The sequence below is a fragment of the Syngnathus scovelli genome, chromosome 1 (genome assembly GCF_024217435.2).
Source record: "Syngnathus scovelli strain Florida chromosome 1, RoL_Ssco_1.2, whole genome shotgun sequence".
In the NCBI taxonomy this organism is placed as follows: Eukaryota; Metazoa; Chordata; class Actinopteri; order Syngnathiformes; family Syngnathidae; genus Syngnathus; species Syngnathus scovelli.
The window spans coordinates 19,244,125-19,264,714 of NC_090847.1; the positions used below are offsets into that span (position 1 = coordinate 19,244,125).

General features: G+C 41.8%; 2 protein-coding genes across 3 annotated transcripts in view; both read right to left on the minus strand.

Moving 5' to 3' along the window:
• Positions 1 to 15,598, minus strand: part of LOC125977446 (serine/threonine-protein phosphatase 2A 55 kDa regulatory subunit B beta isoform) — a 37,431-nt gene extending 21,833 nt beyond the window's left edge. Inside the window, exon 1 of one of the 2 annotated variants that reach the window (XM_049733920.2) lies at positions 15,264 to 15,598. In XM_049733920.2, the coding sequence (XP_049589877.1) occupies positions 15,264 to 15,342 (79 nt within the window). In that variant the 5' untranslated portion in view covers positions 15,343 to 15,598. The remainder of the gene's footprint in view (positions 1 to 15,263) is intronic. The other variant, XM_049733940.2, reaches the window with a different exon arrangement.
• Positions 15,599 to 16,423: 825 nt separating this feature from the next.
• On the minus strand, positions 16,424 to 20,422 carry tmem129 (transmembrane protein 129, E3 ubiquitin protein ligase). The gene is made up of 7 exons (XM_049733967.1): positions 20,138 to 20,422; positions 19,603 to 19,661; positions 18,789 to 19,046; positions 17,736 to 17,896; positions 17,491 to 17,650; positions 17,325 to 17,397; positions 16,424 to 17,217 (listed from the first exon to the last, which is right to left on the minus strand). Exons 1-7 carry the CDS (start codon positions 20,340 to 20,342, stop codon positions 17,033 to 17,035), a joined length of 1,101 nt encoding a protein of 366 aa, XP_049589924.1. The 5' UTR covers positions 20,343 to 20,422; the 3' UTR covers positions 16,424 to 17,032.
• Between the last annotated feature and the right edge of the window lie 168 nt (positions 20,423 to 20,590).

Genomic DNA, 20,590 nt, shown 5'->3' on the forward strand with positions numbered 1-20,590 from the left:
TCAATTTTCCTCAACAAAGTGGGTTGAATTAGATTCTACCGGTCCAAACGTATATAGGGACAATCACAGAGCATGATATTTTAGTCATGCTCAATTGCTTTCCTTGATGGGAGGTAATTGCTTGACTCAGGGCTTCGGGTGCAAGGGCGCTGTCTGCATACCAAGCAACATACTGTAGGTGCACATCGTATGTCGGCGGAGAAACATCAGCACTGACAGCCCACATTCACTTAAGATTTCGTCCAGATGTGTGTAGCAAGGCAATTTAAGAACCACAGAGATTGTAGAATCATAACATAGAAAAATGTATGCTTTACTATGCTAATATACAAGCCAAGACCAGTCACTTTATTATTAATATTAATATCATTATCATTATTATCATCATTATTATTATCATTGTTATTGTTATTGCACTGCTTGTCCTGCTCAGGATCAAAGATGAGTTGTAATTTATCTCAGGTGGTTGCATGCATGTTTTGGGAATGTGGGAGGAAACTGGACAGGAAGAGCAAGCAAACGCCATATAAAAACCTCTGAACTGAGATTCAAACCAAGAACCACTAACAATGAGGCAGTCGTGGTCTCCACATTCCACGCTATCCATTCACATTACACCAACAGTATGAAAAAATGAGTCTTTAATTAGTCAAACAGCAAGCCTGGAGAAAACCCACTCAACTCCACTATAAAAGCTGCAATTTAACAATTACGCCATGTGTGCTGGGTTGATGCGACTGTTTTGTCCTGCTAAATAACACCACAGCACAACCACAATTGACTGTCTCGGTTCTTTTGTTCACGTGACATTGGCTGGTATCAAACTAGAAACATCACAAATTTGGAGGGGGTGGTAAAAAGATGGATCCTAGTGCAGGGAAGCTGGGAGTGCATGAAAATGGACTTATTCTCCAAAACCAACGAAAAAATGAAACAAAACACTTTGAAACAATCAAACCATGAACCAAAGTCTAAACACAAGTAAAGATTCTTAAGTAACAAAACACACAGTAGAAATAGAATCACCATAACTCTGAACATGACAAGACAATAAAGAGACAAAGACAAAAAGAAACCAGGGATCTAAATACAAGCAAGCTGCCAAGACAATGAGGAACAACTGGACAAGACACGGGTGGATGAGGAAGCTGATTCTGAAACACGAGGGACAAGGCGAACACCAAATCCTAATGAGCAAGAAAAAGGAGGCACAGGAAAACAATTTATCTTGAGCGAAATAAACATTGCTGTCTTACTTGAATCAATCTTACTTCCCTATTCATGTTGCTGAAATTCTTTTTTTCGGTGACTTCAGTGAGATTGCAATTAACAATAATAAATGCAGCTTTTCTTCAATAAACATTGACTCAAAATACAGAAGAAATCAGAACAATCAAATCACAAGTCAGAAATAGTGCAAGAGGCCACAGGTTGAGATTTAAAAACTTAAAATACATAAAGCTCATTTGGTATTGCATTTTTTAGTTATTCAACTGTACGATGATCAATGTAGAAACGCTTGTAGTTTGTTGCATGATTACCAGGTGACAGATCTCCTCTGTGTTATCAAACAAATGAGGATGATTATCATTTAGTAGCATGAGATTGGACGAGCAAACATGCACTGCCTTCCATTAACTATGCAACCCACCCTGGCATTAAAAGGAGCTCAACACATGGGGGTAATAGGATTGCCCTGCCAGTCCATCTGTCAGGGGACTGAGCAGCAGCAAAGCCCAGCGACCAAGCACCCTGGCCCGGATCCACCTGCTCAGTCTGTCCTGGCTTTGCACTTTGCTCCAGAGATTTTTACTCAGCATTAAAACCTAACCCTCGGGCACGCGCTCAGCCAAGTGTGTAAGGAAAAATGGGGGAGTTTGTTAGCTTCTAGAGATGATGTGCTCCTGTACTGTTGTGCTGATAAGGTACAGATGGAGCTAGATGGAAGAGTGTGAGTCGAGGAGGGGGAGGTAAGGAGAAGTGAAGAGGAGAAAGATAAAGGGAGGGGTGGCTAGTTTTGGTATGGGCTTTAAATCAAGCCTACAGGCTGTGCCTAAACCAGCAGGCTTTACTCTTGCTGCCATTCCAATTACATCAGCATGTGACTAATGCTCCATTGCTCAGAGTCTTCAGACCAGCAGGATTGGATCCCCCACACCCCCACCACTCTACTTTCCCCTCCCCCCAAATCCCCATCTCCAACTCCCTTGATGGTGAATTAATTGAAAAGAATGCATGTACAATCATTAGCTCAGGATGAAACACTCTGGGACAAAATTCATCAAATGCACAGATTGTGTTTTGGGCTTCGTGCACTCACCATGGCCAAGAAAATGTTAGCAGTAAAATGTAAATTGATAAACAGATTAGCCTAAAGGTGAAAAAGCACACACACAGACACACACACACGCACACGCACACATACACACGCACGCACACACGCACGCACGCTCACTGTGGATTTGTGGAAATATACACTCAACATCCAGAGTGGGAATGATGCCACTTAAGGCACAAGAAAAATCATTTCATTGTACCTCTGCGGTTGCTAGGAAACTGCAACTCAATTGGCATTGCAATGCAGTACAACAGCTGTCAACATAATTGGACAATTAACATCTTCAAATGTCTTTATGTAGCTCATATTCATTTCAATAAAGGCCCAAACGTGTCCCAACATGTTTTATACCGGTCGGGTTAATGGGCTGAATATCAAGAACATGTTCTCAGAGGTTTCATCAATCAAATGATCAGCGACGCGCTCAGGGTAAAGGCACAGACAACAGTCAAAAGCATTTAGGTCTCCCAGAACACATGGACAAACCGTGCATGTTGTTAAGCATGGTATATTTATCCAATAGCACTTTTATCTCTGGGCGGATGTGAGATAGCCAAGTGGAAAGTGGGTTAAGCAGGTTAGAGACTGAATACAAAGCCACCGCCCCATACAGTACATAAATGAACTCCCACATTCACATTCAGAACCATGGACAGTTCTCTTCACTGCAGCAATGAGAGAAGAACCCCTATTTGAACCTTGCCTTGTGACGCGACAAAATGTTTTCCAGGTAAAGGTCACTGTTGGCTGATTTTTTGCTTTGACTTGCAAGCAAAAATTTGGCATTTATGTTGGCAGTGAACTTTACTCAAATCATTTTACATGCAGCACTTCGGCAAATAGTAAAAAAATTGTCAAAAAAGAGGCCACCACTCTCAGTTAAGTTGATTGTCCAAATAAACATAAAACAAAGAGAATTGCTACGCGTTGTGTGTTTAAAACAACGTAGTTTTGCCTTATAAAAGTCAATTCAACTTAATGTATTTAACATTTTAAGCAACGGATCTGTAAAAACAAATGGTAGAGCAACACATGCAGAAAATATACCAATACTCAGACTGTGTGTGTGTGTGTGTGTGTGCGTGCGTGCGTGCGTGCGTGCTTGCGTGTGTGCGCACGCGTGCGTGCAAGTGTGTGTGATGTAATGCTCCCGAATGACAAAGGACAGCATGCACTCAAGAAGCAAATGTTGTATGGATGGACAGATTGATGGATAAATAAATAAATAAATAAATAAATAAATAAATAAATAAATAAATAAATAAATAAATAAATAAATAAATAAACAGCGTTTTTACAGGAAGGAAATGACATAGGGCTAAACAACATCATTGGCAAGTGAAATTGGTCCCTGACGAAAAACAAAAATCAATCAATACAGTTTGTCGGGCAGAAGGCGTGTACTGCTGGTCTCCAGCTGTTGATCCAAGATTGAATTAACAGCTAAAAAAATACAACTACCGGCTACCAGAGTGACTAATGATATTCAAACGTTTCTGTGTCGCTGAGAAGGAGGAGCAGCTCTTTTTCTCTGCTCCAAAAAAACATTGTGAACAAACGCATAGGAAACAATGCGATATTATGCCTAGCATTAGGGCTCTATTTTTGTTCTAAGTGCAAGTCGACTACAGAGAGATGTCTAACTGTGTGGAGTGTTGATATATTTTAAAAGGTGGGCAAGGTGGCAAATTTGAACACGACTGGTTGGATTCACCCCAATCAAAGTGGCCCCTCTCATTCCCTTTATGTGTGACACACTATAGGGCACATATTCACCAAAAATCAAAGGTTAGGGTTATCAAGTAAAGGCCAGTGCATGTCTATTTAACTTGAATGTATATATTTGCACTTTTTTATGGTTTAAAATAACTAATTTTATCAATTTTGTTTGATCTTAAATAAACTTACATTATTATAATGTTTAAATAATTTGATTTGTCTAATTTGTTTACATTTAAACGTTCACTTGTTTTGTTTCAAAACACAAATGATTGCTTGAGTAACAGTGATTTTAATTATCACCAAAATAATCGTGATTAATATTTTTTGTAATGAAGCAGCCCTTGTTCAAACCCCTTTTTTAAACAAATGAATTAATAGTTTTTTTTAATGTTCTACTCATAGACAGTGACTGTCTTTGACATCTTACAGGAATGGCGGAATACACCCCACTTATTAGGAGGGTCCAATATTTACAGCCAGTGCAATTTAAGAATGCCCACTAAACTGTCACCAGTTTTGATCATAAAAGAACCCCTAAAAGACAGGGATGTTTCCTTTGGTCTCATTTAATATTTTCTAGTTGAAGAACAAATCAATATTACAAAAAAGATTTGATCAACTAATGAATGATTGTCTTTTATGTATACAACATGCAGTACTACTGCTAAAAGTGTGTGTAAGACGCCTGCTGCCACATCCCCTTTTAGTGCCATCACGCTGCCATGGAGGTTTTCCCTCCAGCCATTCAGACATGTTCAAACCATTCCCTTGTGACCACTGAGCATGTTTTCAGTGCACCTCGGACCAAGAACTCTCTCCCTCTCAAATACAAAAACACACAGCTTTATTACAATAGTCCACAAAGCACTAAATAAAAAAGGCAAACACTTGTGAGCTTGTCTCATTTAGAGGCTGTAATCTCCAAGAAAATCCCATTTGGCAGAGCAGCTGCCAGCGTGGATCACAAACTGGAGTTTGGGTGCCCACAGGGTGGCAAGCTGTCCAGCCACATTTTTCTCTTTATTAGGGACACATACACACGCACTTGTTTTAATAGACACATGTCATGGGATCAAAGAAACAGATTCTCATCGGGCAAGGATTTTATTTTTATTGCTTGTGTTATTGATCTGGCATGAGGGATCACGGTGGCAAAGTCACCTCGGGGAGTGGTTATTTGAAACATAGCAGTGTGAGCAGTATTGCTCGCAGCAACGGCCTGTCCATCTGCGTGTTTGTCATCTTGGCTATTTGTTGACAATATTGCTTGGTGTACGTTAGCTGTCAGGGCAAAAGTTAAAAAAATAAAGATAATAAATCGTGATCACCGATGACTTGAGCTACAAATTATTCATACTGTCTTCATTTTGATTATATTTTGATTAATTTGGCCAAACAATCAAAAGGCACAAATAGACAAACAACCAATCATGCTCATATTCAAATTCATGGACAATTTCTTAAAGACTTCACCTAATCGTACATTAATGTTTTTCAAACGTAAGTGGAAGCCAGAATCCAAACAAACAAACAAAAAAAAGATCAACAAGCACATGGACAGGGGGTCACGGCCGTGCTGGAGCCTATTCCAGCAGTCAGCGGGCGGTAGGCGGGGGACACCCTGAACCAGTTGCCAGCCAATCCCAGGGCACACAGAGACGAACAAGCATTCACACTCACGGCCAATTTGGAGTGCTCAATTGGCCTACCAAGCATGTTTTTGGGATGTAGGAGAAAACCGTAGTGCCCGGGGAAAACCCTTGCAGGCACAGGGAGAACATGCAAACTCCATACAGGGAGGGCCGGAGGTGGAATCGAACCCGCAACCTCCTAAATGTGAAGTTGTGTCAAGTAAAACGAGTGGCTCACAGGGCGACGACAGTGTTGTTCATCATTAGAAGCAACTGCGGAAACAAAAGGTAAGAAAACTTGATCATTGGCGTTTGTATAGTGATTTTGCGCCCCCTTGTGGAATCACCCTCTGTACTCATCCGAGATTTGTGCTCACTAAAGATGTCATGTAGCTCAAGCACCGAGAGAGTGACAGAGAGGGAGATGGATCAAAGAAACTCATGTGGTGAATTGTCTTCGTTGCTCCGCTGGTCTCCAAAGAACACTTGGTGGAAGGTGGCTGGCTCGGAGAAGGAAACTTCAGTGACACACGGCTGATTGGGAAAAGGTTTTATTCAACTGATGTCAGAATGAAATTCCTCCAAATATTCGAGTGGCTCAAAGGCAAAGATGTTAGATGCTCACTCCTGTCTGCCAGGCATCGCATCTTTTATACCTGGCGAGACTCATGATCTCATCGCTTTGAATAACAGCTGCGGTTTGAGTCTCAGTATACTTGTTGTTTCGTCGTCCCTAAAAGGCCATCTACTCGGTTCTTTCCTGGTCACGAACAACTGGCCCTTCTATATTCTGGGTACCTATACATTACTGAAACTAAACCTCCCCGTCCAGCACAAATAACTTATGCTTGACCTGTCCTTATAAGATACATGCAGAGACACATGCAGAGGCAGGGGCCCGACAAAAATATACCACACTCACAAGGAAACACTTTTGATCTCTTTATCAAGCTAATGCTTAAAATAAAGGGAAGATTGCACGCAAGGGAAAAAAATTTTTAGCATACAAAAAGACAAGGACGCATGAGGGACAGCAGCGCAATAACTAAGTGATCCTGGAGCATCATCGTCTGGTCAAAAAAAGAATTACACCACACACTTGCACAGTATATTTGGCAACGCGATTAGGCGAGTTGTGGCCTTGACATGGTAAAGATTTAACAGTTGATAGCCTTGTGCGTGCTGCATGCGTGCATGTGCGCGTGTGCGTGCATGTACGCGTGTGTCCTCCCGTGCGAGGCCAACAGTAGCAATTTGGTTAGACTGATGTGACAGTAAAAATTATAGATCCGTGTTTGATCTGCCTGTAGCCACACAGTATGCAGAACTAATGCCCAGCAACACATGGAGAGAAAGGTGCCAGCTGAGGACTGGCAAGGGGAGCTCAGCACTGCATAAAGAGGCTTTGGGGACAGGACCATGTATTCATACGCAAACATAGGGGTCAGGCACAGGCCCACCGGAAAGGTCCTTGACATATTCTGAGACATCTGTGGCTGAGATGAGCCAGGTAAACTGCAATGCATATGGAGAAATCGAGCACTTACTTACATAAATGCAATATATAATATAAATATTTATAACATAATAATAATGATTCAGGTGCTTCACATGTCCCCAGAGTGAAGAAAAGAATAACTTAAGAGAAGGGTTGATACTTCTTCACGGCACTGAATGTTGTTATGCACAAACCTCTAAATTAATGTTTTAAGTGAGTGTAAACAGTAAGCAATCCCAGTGCTATAGAACAGCTTGTCCCAGTTGCACACTGTCAATACTAATGACATCAGGGCACAAAGTATCACTATGGTAACCTGGAGGCCTTAACCCTATCCTATCAGCCCTCTGTACAAGCGGAAAGACTGGCGAAAAGTCAATGAATGGAGAGAGACAGTGAGGAGGCAGACTGGGAAAATGATGAAGCTGAAGAGTGAACCTAAGTAGCAAAAGAAAGCTATCGAAAGAGGAAACAGGTGGTGTTAATAGGCCAGCGCCAAGTGCTTGGTATGGAAGGAGGCAACTCAGTGTGCCACAGCCAAGCCCAACATTCAACTCCTTGCCCCCTTAAATCTTCTCACTTATCTCCACCCCTCCCCCGACATCCATCCCCACCTCTCTGTCTGTCCAACCATTTCGACTATAGACTTGAGTAGCACTTTCGAGTTGACCAGATGGGCTCATTCACATATCCCCACCCCCCCAGTGAGCTGTCATCTAAATCACTTTAATGCTATATACTGATCTTTTGGGAGGCCATTTACATGTCCAACTTTTGGGAAAATACTCTATGCCCTAAACCAGAGATCACCAAACATTGTGAAAGCACCTACTTCTTGGGTACTGATTACTAATGATGATGAAATTAAATATTATTATGATCCTTGGCAGCATGGTGACGCAGTGGTTAACACGTCCATCTCACAGTTCAGAGGGTGCGGGTGCGATTCCCTGCGATTGCCCTCCCTGTGTGGAGTTTGCATGTTCTCCCCGTGCCTGTGTGGGTTTTCCCCGGCAACTCCGGTTTACGTGTGCCCTATGATTGACTGACTGTAGCCTGCATCTCTCAGCTGGGATAGGCTCAGTCATGTTGCATCTTCACATTAAAAAATCATAAATTTGTATTTAGTATCCTTGTTATTGCCAAAGTTGAACATAGTCCATTGCTCTGGTCTAAAAAAAAAAATATCCCCAAAGGGGACACTGTAAACTGTCCACATTTAAGTCTGTCATAAATGAGTGAAGCAGGGCGACCAAATGCAGCTTGGACCAGGGTTTATTGAAGGGAAGGGAGGTGGGCAAACAAAGACACAAGCGGGACAGAGACTGACGGACAGCAGGCAGGCAAACAGAAGTCCACTCGGACACGGGACAGATTCTGACCGTGAGCATCCACACAAGAACAGGGGGAAATGGATGAGCAGAGCAGGACCACTCGGCGAGGACACGGACGGAAAGCAACAGTAGACACCGATGGGGAGAAACATACAGACATGTATGTAGGTATTGAAGGGGTGTGGCTGAGGAAAGTTGCCGGCCGAGCGTCCTCTGGCACGGATGTGACGAAGTCCATCATAAAAGATTTTTAAACTAAATTAAATTTCTAAAAAAAAAAACTATTTTGAACAAATTGAGAGAAAAGTACAAATTACAATAGAGTAAATTGTGAAAACAAAACAGAAAAATTAAGACCATCAAGACTATAGAAAAACAAACAACAAAACAGAGTTAAAAATAACCAATACAACATTGGTAATGACTTATAATAACTTATAATAACTAATAACCTGATTGCACATGTTCGAAAAGGAGGAAGTATAAATTCTGCTTCTGCGTCCTCAATCCCACACAGTGACACATTTCCCTACTGTAAACTACGGGTTGAAATAGATCGTGGTACATGTTGACCAGAGAGCTTCTGGAATGAAAAAGACGTTTCTATGTACACAGTAGTGTCCTTGCGACGTCTAGCACTGCACACCATACACACTATGATATAATACTATGTCCACAAGCCTCATCCAAACCAGATATTTGTCGTTTGAAAACACTTCAAGGAAAATGCTGTCATAAATATTGATCAGGTTTAACATTTTTGAGCACCAATTTGACTCAATCCCAATATTACTCCGTCCGTGCCACAAGATTTGCATTTGCCGGTCCCGTGTGGGGGCTCACGGTCAGAACCTGCTCCTGAATCTGTTCCTGGTCCAAGTGGACTTCTGTTTCCTGTGCGTGAGCCTCTGTTCCGCCTGTGTCCATGTTCGCCTACCCCCTTCCCTTCGATAAACCCTGGTCCAAGCTGCATTTGGTCACCCTGCTCCACTCATTCCTGACATTCTCGTCTTGTTCTTTCCCCTAAAGAACCAAGACGTTTCCCAATTCTCCATGAACATTAGGGGTAGGTCCACACAAAGGGGTGTAGGACCCTAATGCAGAAGACACGACTTGCTCTTCTCTCAAAAAGGCACAATTACGTACGACATGTTGTCCATGATGCTGAGTGCTGACATGACAGCTTTATAATAGTGCATTCATTCTGTGTATAGTCACACCTGCTGCTGCAGACCATGTTTTTATTCTCGATCTATATCGACCCCCGTTACACAGAGGTTATTCTGCGCAAACAGAGGAGTGATGACTTTGCAAGGCTATTTTCAGAGGCAGATTGAAAATGGTGTTAGGGAGGGGAAAAGGCATTAAAAGTCCAAGATGGAATGTTGCCATTACACTAGTAGGTGCAGCTAGCTTTACAGGAGGACAGCATTAACTCACTTCAAATTACACTTTTGGTTTTATTTTCAGGGTCTTGTTTCAACAAGGTACTGTTTGTGTCCGGCTTGTGTTAGGACACTCATATCACTCAATTTCTAGTGGGGCCTCCTAATATGTGAAATTGAGCCTACCTTCCTCTTCCTCCCCAGGGTATCTCAGATAGTGAGCTGCCATCTGGGGCCACATGCTCATCTAATGTTTTTGGAATAATCCTATTAGTTGATATTTACCCAAGGAGATTTATTGAATGCAATTAGACTGGGGTTTGTATTTTGCTATTTGACTGTAAACGTTTGAAACACACCTTCAATAAAATGGAATTCTTGATGTTGTCCTCAGAGGGCATTTTGAAAAGCACCATTCTACTGTAGAATCCGCACAAGTGAGCTGTCACCTAAATCACTTTAGTGTTATATTCTGCTCTTTTGGGAGGGGTCCACTTTTATGAAAATACTGTATGCCTTAAACTAGAGGTCACCAATTTTTGTGACAAAGGTTCTGCTTCTAGGGTTCTGATTAAGAGTTATGAAACATTTTTTATCAAATTACTTTTAATAACATTGTAAATGACTTCTGACAATAGGAAACACAAACGGATAGATATTAATAGGCAATAATGCTAGAAATCTCATTCTGTGTTCATTTTCATTGTCATAATTTCTACAACATTCCTAGAAAATCACAATGCGCTGGTGAGCTATTTTTGGAACAGGTCCACAAACTGGGGTCTATCCCAGCTGACTTTGGGTAAGAGGTACATCCTGGAGTAGTTGTTAACCAATCATACAGCACACAAACACATTTTACACACATTTTTGTACTTACGGACAATTCTGAGTCTTTGCTAGAGTTCTTCTATGCATGGTTTTGAATGTAGGGAGAAGGACAGGCGAGAACATGCAACTTCCACAAAGGGCCAGAACCAAGATACGAACCCTGCACCTCTCGACTTTGTGACGGCTCACACATTCTGCCAATTTGCTGCACTTAAATTCAAATGACTTTAATTAAACAAATGATATTTCTTGTGTAAATAAAATATACTCAGTTTACACAAACACCTAGTATCCAGTATTGAACAAGTTTACCATGCTCCTCATACAATTAGCTGATTTTTAATGCAGAAGCAAAAAAAGTAGTAAGAAATTAGGAGCAACCTGTCTTGCTCACTCCATCAGGACCCCTCATAAAACCACTGAAACAGATGGGCGGGGGGGAGGGACTGCACATCCTGGTGTTCTATATATAAGTTTCACTCCCAATAGTAGTGGTGTCTGTGCTGCAGCCTGTCAGGCTCAGCAGTCTGGCTCGATAAAGAGCCTCTCTGTCCCATTATAAAGCAACTGGGAAGAGCTCACTCAATAATGTAACATAGGGGATCTCAACGCTGAGCTGTATGGAGGAGTGAAAGGTGCATTTATTTATTTAATGAAGGTGCATTTATTTATCTATTTAATGGCGCATCTATTTATTTGTTTGATTGTTTTTAAATCCATATTTCATTAATGAATGCAACATTTGATTAATTAATTACATGTTTAATTAAATGTTTCATGGTGTATTTATTTATTTTATTTTGGCACTTTTGGTCCTCCGTAGAGCTGCAGCATCAAGTTGAATAAGAGGATTGAAAAGAAAAAAAAAAAAATTCCACTATTCACATTTTGTCAAAGACAACTTGCATCAGTATTTACTGTAACAATACAAGGTGTCCAGTGGGTGAGTGGAGTCACGTTGATACTGTGACTGTCCATATCATTCCTTGTTTTCATGTTGGCTCGCTGCAAGAGACCAAGCAGGAAGTGTTTGTGGTAATGTGAGACTGCAGATTAGTGCCGTGAGAGAAAAACGCCAGCATATTATTCTTGTGTTTTCACAGACATCTCAGCTCCCTCCAGAGATTCACCTCATGGGTTTTGGATACTAGCTTTTTTTCCCATTAAAATCACATCATGTGTAGTTAGATTACTGCACTGCAAGCATGATGACAACCCTCCTACCACAAAGCCTACACAATCAATCTCCTTGATTTTTTTTCCCACTATTAAATGAATGTCGCATTTGCCTGACTTTTTATCTTGATGTTGCAGGATGGGAAGACTGCATTAATAATATACTTATTTTGTGTTTTACCATTTAAAGCCACTTCGATCACCTTAAACCAAATGTTTCCAAATACAATTTGAAGCGGAGAAAATTTTAACACGTGAAATGAAGTGACCAGCAAATCAAGTTTTTGCTTTTATCATTTTAAACTCACTATCATAACTAAAATACTGTATGTGACAGTTAGCATCCCGAGGGACGCGTGTCTATGCGACATGATGTAGCTTTATTTAACCAGTTTGGTGCTGACTTTATGTGCCACTATGTCCAAAAGATTGTGATCTTGGAGGGATAAGAGCTCTGTAACAAAATGTATCTTCATTGATCACGTGATCGCATTATCTGAGATTATAATTTTGTCCAAAACCAACAAATCATTCAGCCCGACTCAACACTAAACTGACTTGAGATTTCTCTTATGCTGAGTCATGACAAGCAAGTATCATATTGCATATGATTCTTTGATCCAGTGACAATAGATATTATTGAGTCATTCCACTGTAATGTGTTTTGCCGGGAAAGAACAATGTGATTGGGTGAAAGCTAGAGGTACAATAGATAACCGGAGGAGGGACACCAGGACCATATAGTTTACGAATATATATAGTATATACCATTTTTATATATATATATATATATATATATATATATATATATTGGCAAGGATACCTATTTTCCATTACTCATACATAACAGCGCATAACCATCGGAAACCTTAAAGACTTAATCCGTCACACCAGACTCAATGTGCTGACATAAAATAGGAGGAATCAGAGGTGTGTATGCGTGCGTACGTGCGTCCGTGCGTGCATGCGTGCATGTGTGCGTGCGTGCGTGCGCAACTGCATGTGCTGCCAGCCCATTACAGTTATTCTAACAAACAGGGAACACTGTTTATGTAATGCATTTTCCACTAACATGATAACTTGCACACTCATCTTCCTAGGGGGCAAGCGGGTTTTAGTGGGTCGCCGATGGAAGGTTAGAGTTGCATGAAGGTTGGTAGGTGTGATCACATTGGGAATCCCAAATTTAAGTGTAAACACACGTGTGTCCTCTGATTTGCACGTGTTTAACAGTACACACACGCGCACGCACACACACACTCACGCACGCACAGACACACACACGCACACGCACAAACACACACACACAGACACACAAACACACAGTTTCCAGTAGTGTGCGTGCAGGGGGCAGTGGGCTGGCTTTCCCAAGGTCATCTGCTGTGTCATCATACTCCACTAGGTTCCACTATATAACAGCTTAGATTTGTTTTCTGCAGCTAACTGCTTCTTATTCCTCCATTTCGACAATAGCAGTAAAACATCTTTTGTCTCAAGCAAAGTCAGTTAAGACATAGCAATTCGGGGCTGTTTGTAAAACAAAGACACCTCACATACTGTACAGTTAAATGTCAAAACAAACATTCTTATCGGATACGTTTACATGGACAAAATGTCTTCAATCCGACCAAAATTGGGATTGAAATTATGATCGGATGCACTGTTTTCATGGACACTAAAAAATATTGGTCTGATTAGGACATGAGTGTTCATGCATCACACTTTTGGGTGGAACAAATGATTCTGACATGCACATATATACGAGTAGTAGAAGAAGCAGTAGCGACTTCGGCGTCAACAAAACATTGCTCTGAACATGTCTACTTTAAACGTTAACAATATTTTGCAAATTTTTGCCATTTGTGGTGTTCCGCCAAGTTAACACTTCCTAATGAAGCTGTAATGTATCCTCCAGGAGGACAACTATTACGTCATGTCTTTCGCTCGCTCTGCTTCTACTAGCGACCGGGAATAACAGCACCATGTATACTGATGTCACAGACCGCAAAGACGGTTTGTTCCGACACTCTGGAATAAGTGTCTTCGTGCGCGCCGATCGGAAAATCGGATAATAGATAAACCACCCCTCTCATTTGGAATAAAATCTTGATCAGAATGGGCTTGATCCGCTCAGAATATTCTGAATGGGGTGTGTACATGAAGAATTTCTATTCCAATCATACTTTAAATCTGAATAAATGCGTCCATGTAAATGTAGCCATTGTCACTTAGTGAGAACTGAACCCATGCTGCCGGCATTGTGGTTAGGCAAGTAAACCACTACTGGTGACTGAGGTCCTCAATGTTGCTTTCAAACTGACGTCGAAAACGTCGGTCGGCGAGTACAGGACTTGATGTTGTGTGTGCCGCCCAAGGTAAACAGGCTTGATGACACGTCTTCTGTTGTGTATCAGATAGGGCGATGTACACATTTGCTGTACTATGTAGGTTGGGTGGTAGGCTGGCGGCAGATGATGAATGTATAAAGTACATGACCTGAATTTAAGATATACTTTTGGGTGAACATGCATGAATGGCTTGCATGTCTTGTAGCGTAGCTTTGACCATAACATACTGTCCCGTGTCAGTCTTCCTTCCTGAGGGCAGAGCATACTGGAAGGAGGGCAACCATGCAAAACTAAATAATGCAGCGGCCCAGTCTCCACATGATGACCTAGTAATCGGCTCCTTATAGCAAACACCGATACACTCGTGGGCTGCGTAGTCTGACCATACAATCACCAGCGGGATTAACTGACCAGCTATTTAGGAACTTCCATCCATCCATTTTCGATATACTTATTCTCATCAGGGTCATGGGTGAGCTGTCGCCTATCCCAGCTGATAAGCGGCAAGGTACACCCTTGACTGGTCACCAACCAAGTGCAGGGTACAGACTGTATAGACAAACAATTACTGACGAAGTTATCTTTAATTGAAAACATGTTTTACAATTGACAACATTGGTCACAATTTCAACTTTTCCCAAACACTTTCTCCATGAACAAATTACCTCTGAGTTAGTGGTCTGAAATAGTTTAGTTTAAGTGTGATTTTTGCCATTTCTTCACATGCTGCAACCACCACAGAGGAGAAATTGCATCTCTGTGTCCAAAAAAACCCCACACTGAAGTCATTTTCAAGCGTGATGGAATCTCCTCACATTTACATTTAAAGATGCCCCCCCCCCCACACACACACACACAGAGACACACAACTTCTCCATCTGTTTAAATCCGCAGTCACTTGCAACTTATACACGCATGATGCGCAGATAAAATGATAGTCCGTCTCACAAAGTAAACAACTTACAGGCTTTCTATAGGTCCCCTCAGTGTCCCACCCTACCTTCGGTGTGGCAAGTGGACGACAGAATGGTGCTCGGCGGCCGGAAGATGTACGGAAGGTAACGGGAAAAACATTTCATCTTCTCCTTCGCCGATGCTTGCCAACGGGTGTGGAGTGTTTGCTCGCAGGCTCCACATGCGCACTGCCTCCACGACAGCCAGCCAGAGAGGAATCAGTGGGGTGCTGCCTGCGGGTCGCTCGGGAAGGGAAACGACGTGTCAACGACGCGGGGGGCGATGACAGCACCACCTCCCCTCCCTTCCCCTGAACTGTGACCGGACTTGACCCAATGTTGCTTGACGTCCACAGGAAGAAAAGCATGCTGTGTGACAGTCTATTTGTGTCTGTATTCTGTATGTACGCGTGTGCGTGTGTGTGTGTGTGTGTGTACGCGCGCGCGCGCGTGCGTATGTATATACTGCATGGGAAGTTCCCTATGACTTGACTGTTGTAAGTTGAATCATTCACTCAAAGTATATTGAAAATTACATAAACAAAATCCTTATTCAGACTTATAAACAAAGTATTTATTTTGACTTCATTTTTCAGATGGACATGCCACTTTTGCGGCAGTAGTCGTGTCCTGATGGAAAACTTTGACCTTGAAAGGTGGAACGACAAAGACCTTCATATTTTATTGTCCATCCATCCATTTTCTGTACCGCTTGTCCCCACAAGGGTCACAGGCATGCTGGAGCCTATCCCAGCAATCATCGGGCGGTACGCAGGGGACACCCTGAACCGTTTGCCAGCCAATCGCAGGGCACACAGAGACAAACAGAAGGGCGGGACACTTACTGACACACACTTTTTGGGCGGAGTCTGCTTGATTTGACACATCAGCCTGACAAAGTCACAAAAGGAAGCGATCACAATTTCCCCATTGGAAATTATTGTAAACACTATTGCCTAAAATGTACAAAAACAGCTATCAATTGACAGCAACATTTAAATGGACATCTCTACTTATGTCTCTATTTTATAACTCAATTTTTAAATAGGTCAGGGCAACTTTAACATTTTCTATCTCATCACATTGATTGAATGACAATCGGCTGGCTGACCCCTTGGCACTACCCGAGAGGTTTACAAGTTTTTTCCACCCTTCAAGAGTTGACGTGGTATGTCCATTGTCCGATACAAAATAAAAACACAAATGCTTGTGTGATATTTAAGAAGACCGTCTCTATTGCATGATGCATAGATCACATTTTATTATCAATTCAAAGTCCAGAAATAAGTAATTTCCAGAGGGTTTGCATATTTTATCTTGCAAATGTAACCTGCTAACTTGAACCTCGGTTATGCTATCAAAGATATACTGAGCAGTTGCATGGATGTTGGTCCTATCCAAACTTCATTTTTGTCTTTGTCTCAGATGCAAGTGTTGTGTAACATTACAGAAAAAAAAAAAAAGAAGGCACTGAGGTTCGCACGTTGAGTCGACTGACATTTGACGAGACAGAGCAGCAATTTCATTGGTTTGAAAGCATTAAAGAGATGATGATAAAAAGTTGTGAACAATGGCAGCCCCCAAAGTAATTCGTGTGGATGCTGCCTCTGCTGTACTAAAGTGCACACATTTAGTTCTGTTTGTACATACTGTACAGTCAGTAAAGCGTCTAGGATCAAACACAATCCTCTGAAAAAGTTATTATTCCTTAATCAATGTTCTCTCTACGGATCGAACATAAGGAAGTCTATCTTCAGGCTCGCATCAATTCATCTAATAGAGATGACAGCGTAACTGGGACTTGAGTGTGCGTGTGTCAGTGTACCAAACAAACATCCAGTATACAGAATTTGGCTCGACAGGTGGGACAGGGGACTCGGCTGGACAACCAGGTCTCAGGTCTTTGCTGGTCTTGACGACTGGCAAACCATCGACCCAGACAGGACAAGCACCACATGGGTCTGCAGAAACACTCGTCGCACTCTGGCTCACTGTCGGCTCCTACATAACAGGGCAACAACATTAACACAAATACATGTAAATGTAGTATGCTACTGACATCATTAGACAAATTTTCTTCACCATTAGACACTCACTGTCACACTTACCTTCTACATGACAGAGTCTGACCAGCTTGGTATTTGCTGGGACCTGCATACAGCCAATACACGGCTCCACCTCCTGTAAGTACAAAGCAATTGATGGACAATAAATACTTTGCTTATGTTTTACGAGTTAAGCAAAACTTCCACTAGCAGTGGTGACATAAAGTACCTGTCCAGTGGGGAGCAAGTAAGGCTGGTTGAGGTCCACATGAGCTCGGAATGTTTCCAGGAAAAGCTCACTCATTGTTTGGTGAATCACAACATTAGAGGAGTTCCTAATGGGAGCATGGAGCTTCTCCCTGAGCTCAGCATACTCTGTAGAGTTCAAACTGGGTAGAAAAAAACCCCATAAAATTATAAAAATACAGTGCATGTATTTTTTGTCTAGCCGCTAATTATTTTGGACTACTGTACCTGATATCAAATGGTCTAATGGCAGGGTTGATGCTGTGCACTCTCAGGGTGAGCAGCTGTATGGGAGAGGCTGAGTCAGGACTCAGCTGGTGCTGCCTGGACTCCGTCACAGTCACATGACAGTCGCTCTGTGCAGCCATGTAGATGTTGTAGGTGGTCACCTGCTCATAAGACAAGTAATACCAACATCACATATAGATCAAATGCAGTGCAGTATACTTTGGGCTTTTCCCCTTCAAATGTTACACATCTGAAACAGTCACGCCATACTAATATCTCCTCTAGCCAAGCTACTTTCCAAAAGTATTAAAATAGGAGGTCAAATCCTTTATTTTTGCAGCAGACTAAAAACGTTTGGTTCTGACACCAAAGATGAACAGAAGACAAGTGGTTGACATTTAGGCTCAGTGTTTTTCCACCTGGATTTGATACATAAAAGAGAAGCTTGTAACCGTTTATTCCAATCCACCTATCTAGCGTGTGGAAAAACAGTGTCGGAACAGCACACCATTGTGCGACTACAGATCATTGCTCATGCTGTAATGTCCCGATACACTTGATGCATGGCTCTGATTTTACTACATTTGTTTTTATTTAAGACTTTCTAAATAACGCGCTTTTGGGGTTAACACGACTCCCAAATTCTGGACCCAGAACTCCGCGTAAAATTGAGGTTCAGCTGTATTTAATTTATGATTGTAGTACATATAATGGGAATGCTGGATTTATGTCTATTTTTTCAAGACAATCTTATGTATGTCCTGTCTTTGTAGAACCACTGACACATTTTGGGGATGAAAATGAATCCTTTCCTGGGTTGTCTGTGTGTCTCCAGTTAGAATTTTAGAGAAATCTATCAAATTATTCCCGTCCAGTATTGACTTCATTACAGTGGTATCTGCTACTTTGTAATGCCATCTTTGGAATTGTGCATCAGATCACTCCCCTAAAAGGAAAGTAAAAAGGGGAAACAAAAGCTCACCTTTCTCATACTCCATTCATAGTCCATTTTGGTTAATGCTACAGTACACGAGTAAAGAAATGCAAACATACCTTTAACACCCAACTGTCTGTGATAATAACTCTGGCTCCAGGTGCCCCTGTAGCAAACTTGTCTATGCGTCTGAACTCCGTATTGATGTTGCTGGCAACTGAGCCCCAGTTTGAATAAGGAGGATGCACATGGGCCTGTAGGGCTCTGCTGATGGGATGGTTGCGCCAGTGTTGGCGGGACCAGTAGAAGGTGAGTATACAGCTGGTCAGTAGGATGCACACAGAGAGGACAACAAACGCCCTCCAGTGGTCATTCATCTTGTGGAACACAAAACAACAGAGCAGATGCATGTAGTTCTTCACAAACATTTGGTACAGATTAAAGCTGAAGAAGTTCATAAAGATCCACTGCTTTAAACTATCCTTGGGTAACAATGTGGCCTGCTGACTGTGTTCTCCGTGTTTGCTTGTCAACCATGCCAGGGTATAGTCAGCCTCTCACCCAAATGTAAGATATTTGGATAGGCTCCAGCTCATTTTGATTCGTGACTCGAGTTGGGATAAGCAGTAATGCAGATGGATGGAGGTTTAGGCAGTATGTTGACCTCGTGCACCCCCTGATTTATCCAATTTCACTTTTTTTTGAGCAAGAGACGGACGGGATGGCCGTTTTCTCTTAGCTTGCAACAAGCAGGAGGGTAACAATAGACATCACCACAAATCTATGTCCTCAAAGATGTTTACATTGAAATATATTTATTGTCATCATTAAAGTAAATGTGGTAAACCTGTTTTGCCACAGCTTTTGGTCATTCCCAAAACAGGGTGAGTGAATTCCACAAGACACATAGTATTGAATATTAAAATGATATACCAGGTAAAAAGATTTCAGATGTTTCTCCGGAGCAGCAATACACATCCCCATGTAGTAACCTGCAGACATGGACAACAGCAGTCTGTTAAGTACAGTAGAACACACCCACCCACACACGCGTACGCTGTCAGTCATAAACAATACATAACAAACATTTTCGGTGAAATAGTGCACTTTAATAGATCCTTTCAATCATCACAATGATACTTGGCATTGTAATGCAGTAATTGAAATGATATATTAAGAGTACTCTTTCCCACAAAATGATTCGGCACGCTTACAAATTCAAAGAGTGACCAAAAACCAACAGTTCTGAGTCATTTGATTAAATGTTTAATATATTTTGTCCATTTAGTTTCGATGTCATGTAGTAGGGAGGGAGCTGTTAAAATGACATGATTATGGTCAGAAACATGTGCGCTGGTGATGCTGTCACTCCACACTATGTACTACTAAGTACGTGTAGTTACTTAAGTATAGGCTGGTATGCAGGCCATGATAAATCTCTTGATGTAAATTTTATCCAAGCCAGTACCGAGTGGAAGTGCGGAATGGACCAGTAGTGTAGTGCTACTCCTCTTGACGTGGTACTGTACGAAATCCATGTCTTCACTTCCCAACCAAGACGAGAACAGATTTTGGATTGTTAACCCGGCCGACCGAAACTCATTGGGCGTAAATACGAAGCACAGAGATAAAACGGTGTAAGCTAAAGTAAACGTTAACTCCGGGCTTTCCATATTTTGGTCAGCTGAAATATTGACAAAAACAGTGTTAGGACTTCCGCTGACGCGGTGCGATTTCCTGATACGGTTCTTCTTCTACAAGTCGGAAGCATACTGCCCTCCGCTTCGCCTTCGACTCGCTATAGTAATGACACGCACAGTTTATTCAAAAATAAAATTACCGACTGAAACATCAGTCTATCCCGAAGTGTCCTGATCTAAACACTGTTGGAAAAAATATTTGTGAAGGAAGCTGTAACAGT

Coding starts and splice junctions, on each gene's coding strand:
- tmem129 (XM_049733967.1), bottom strand. CDS start 20,342: ATGGAAAGCCCGGAGTTAACGTTTACTTTAGCTTACACCGTTTTATCT. Junction 17,651..17,735: donor ATTAGACCATTTGATATCAG/GTACAGTAGTCC, acceptor TTTTCTACCCAG/TTTGAACTCTACAGAGTATG. Junction 17,218..17,324: donor CAGACTCTGTCATGTAGAAG/GTAAGTGTGACA, acceptor CCTGTTATGTAG/GAGCCGACAGTGAGCCAGAG.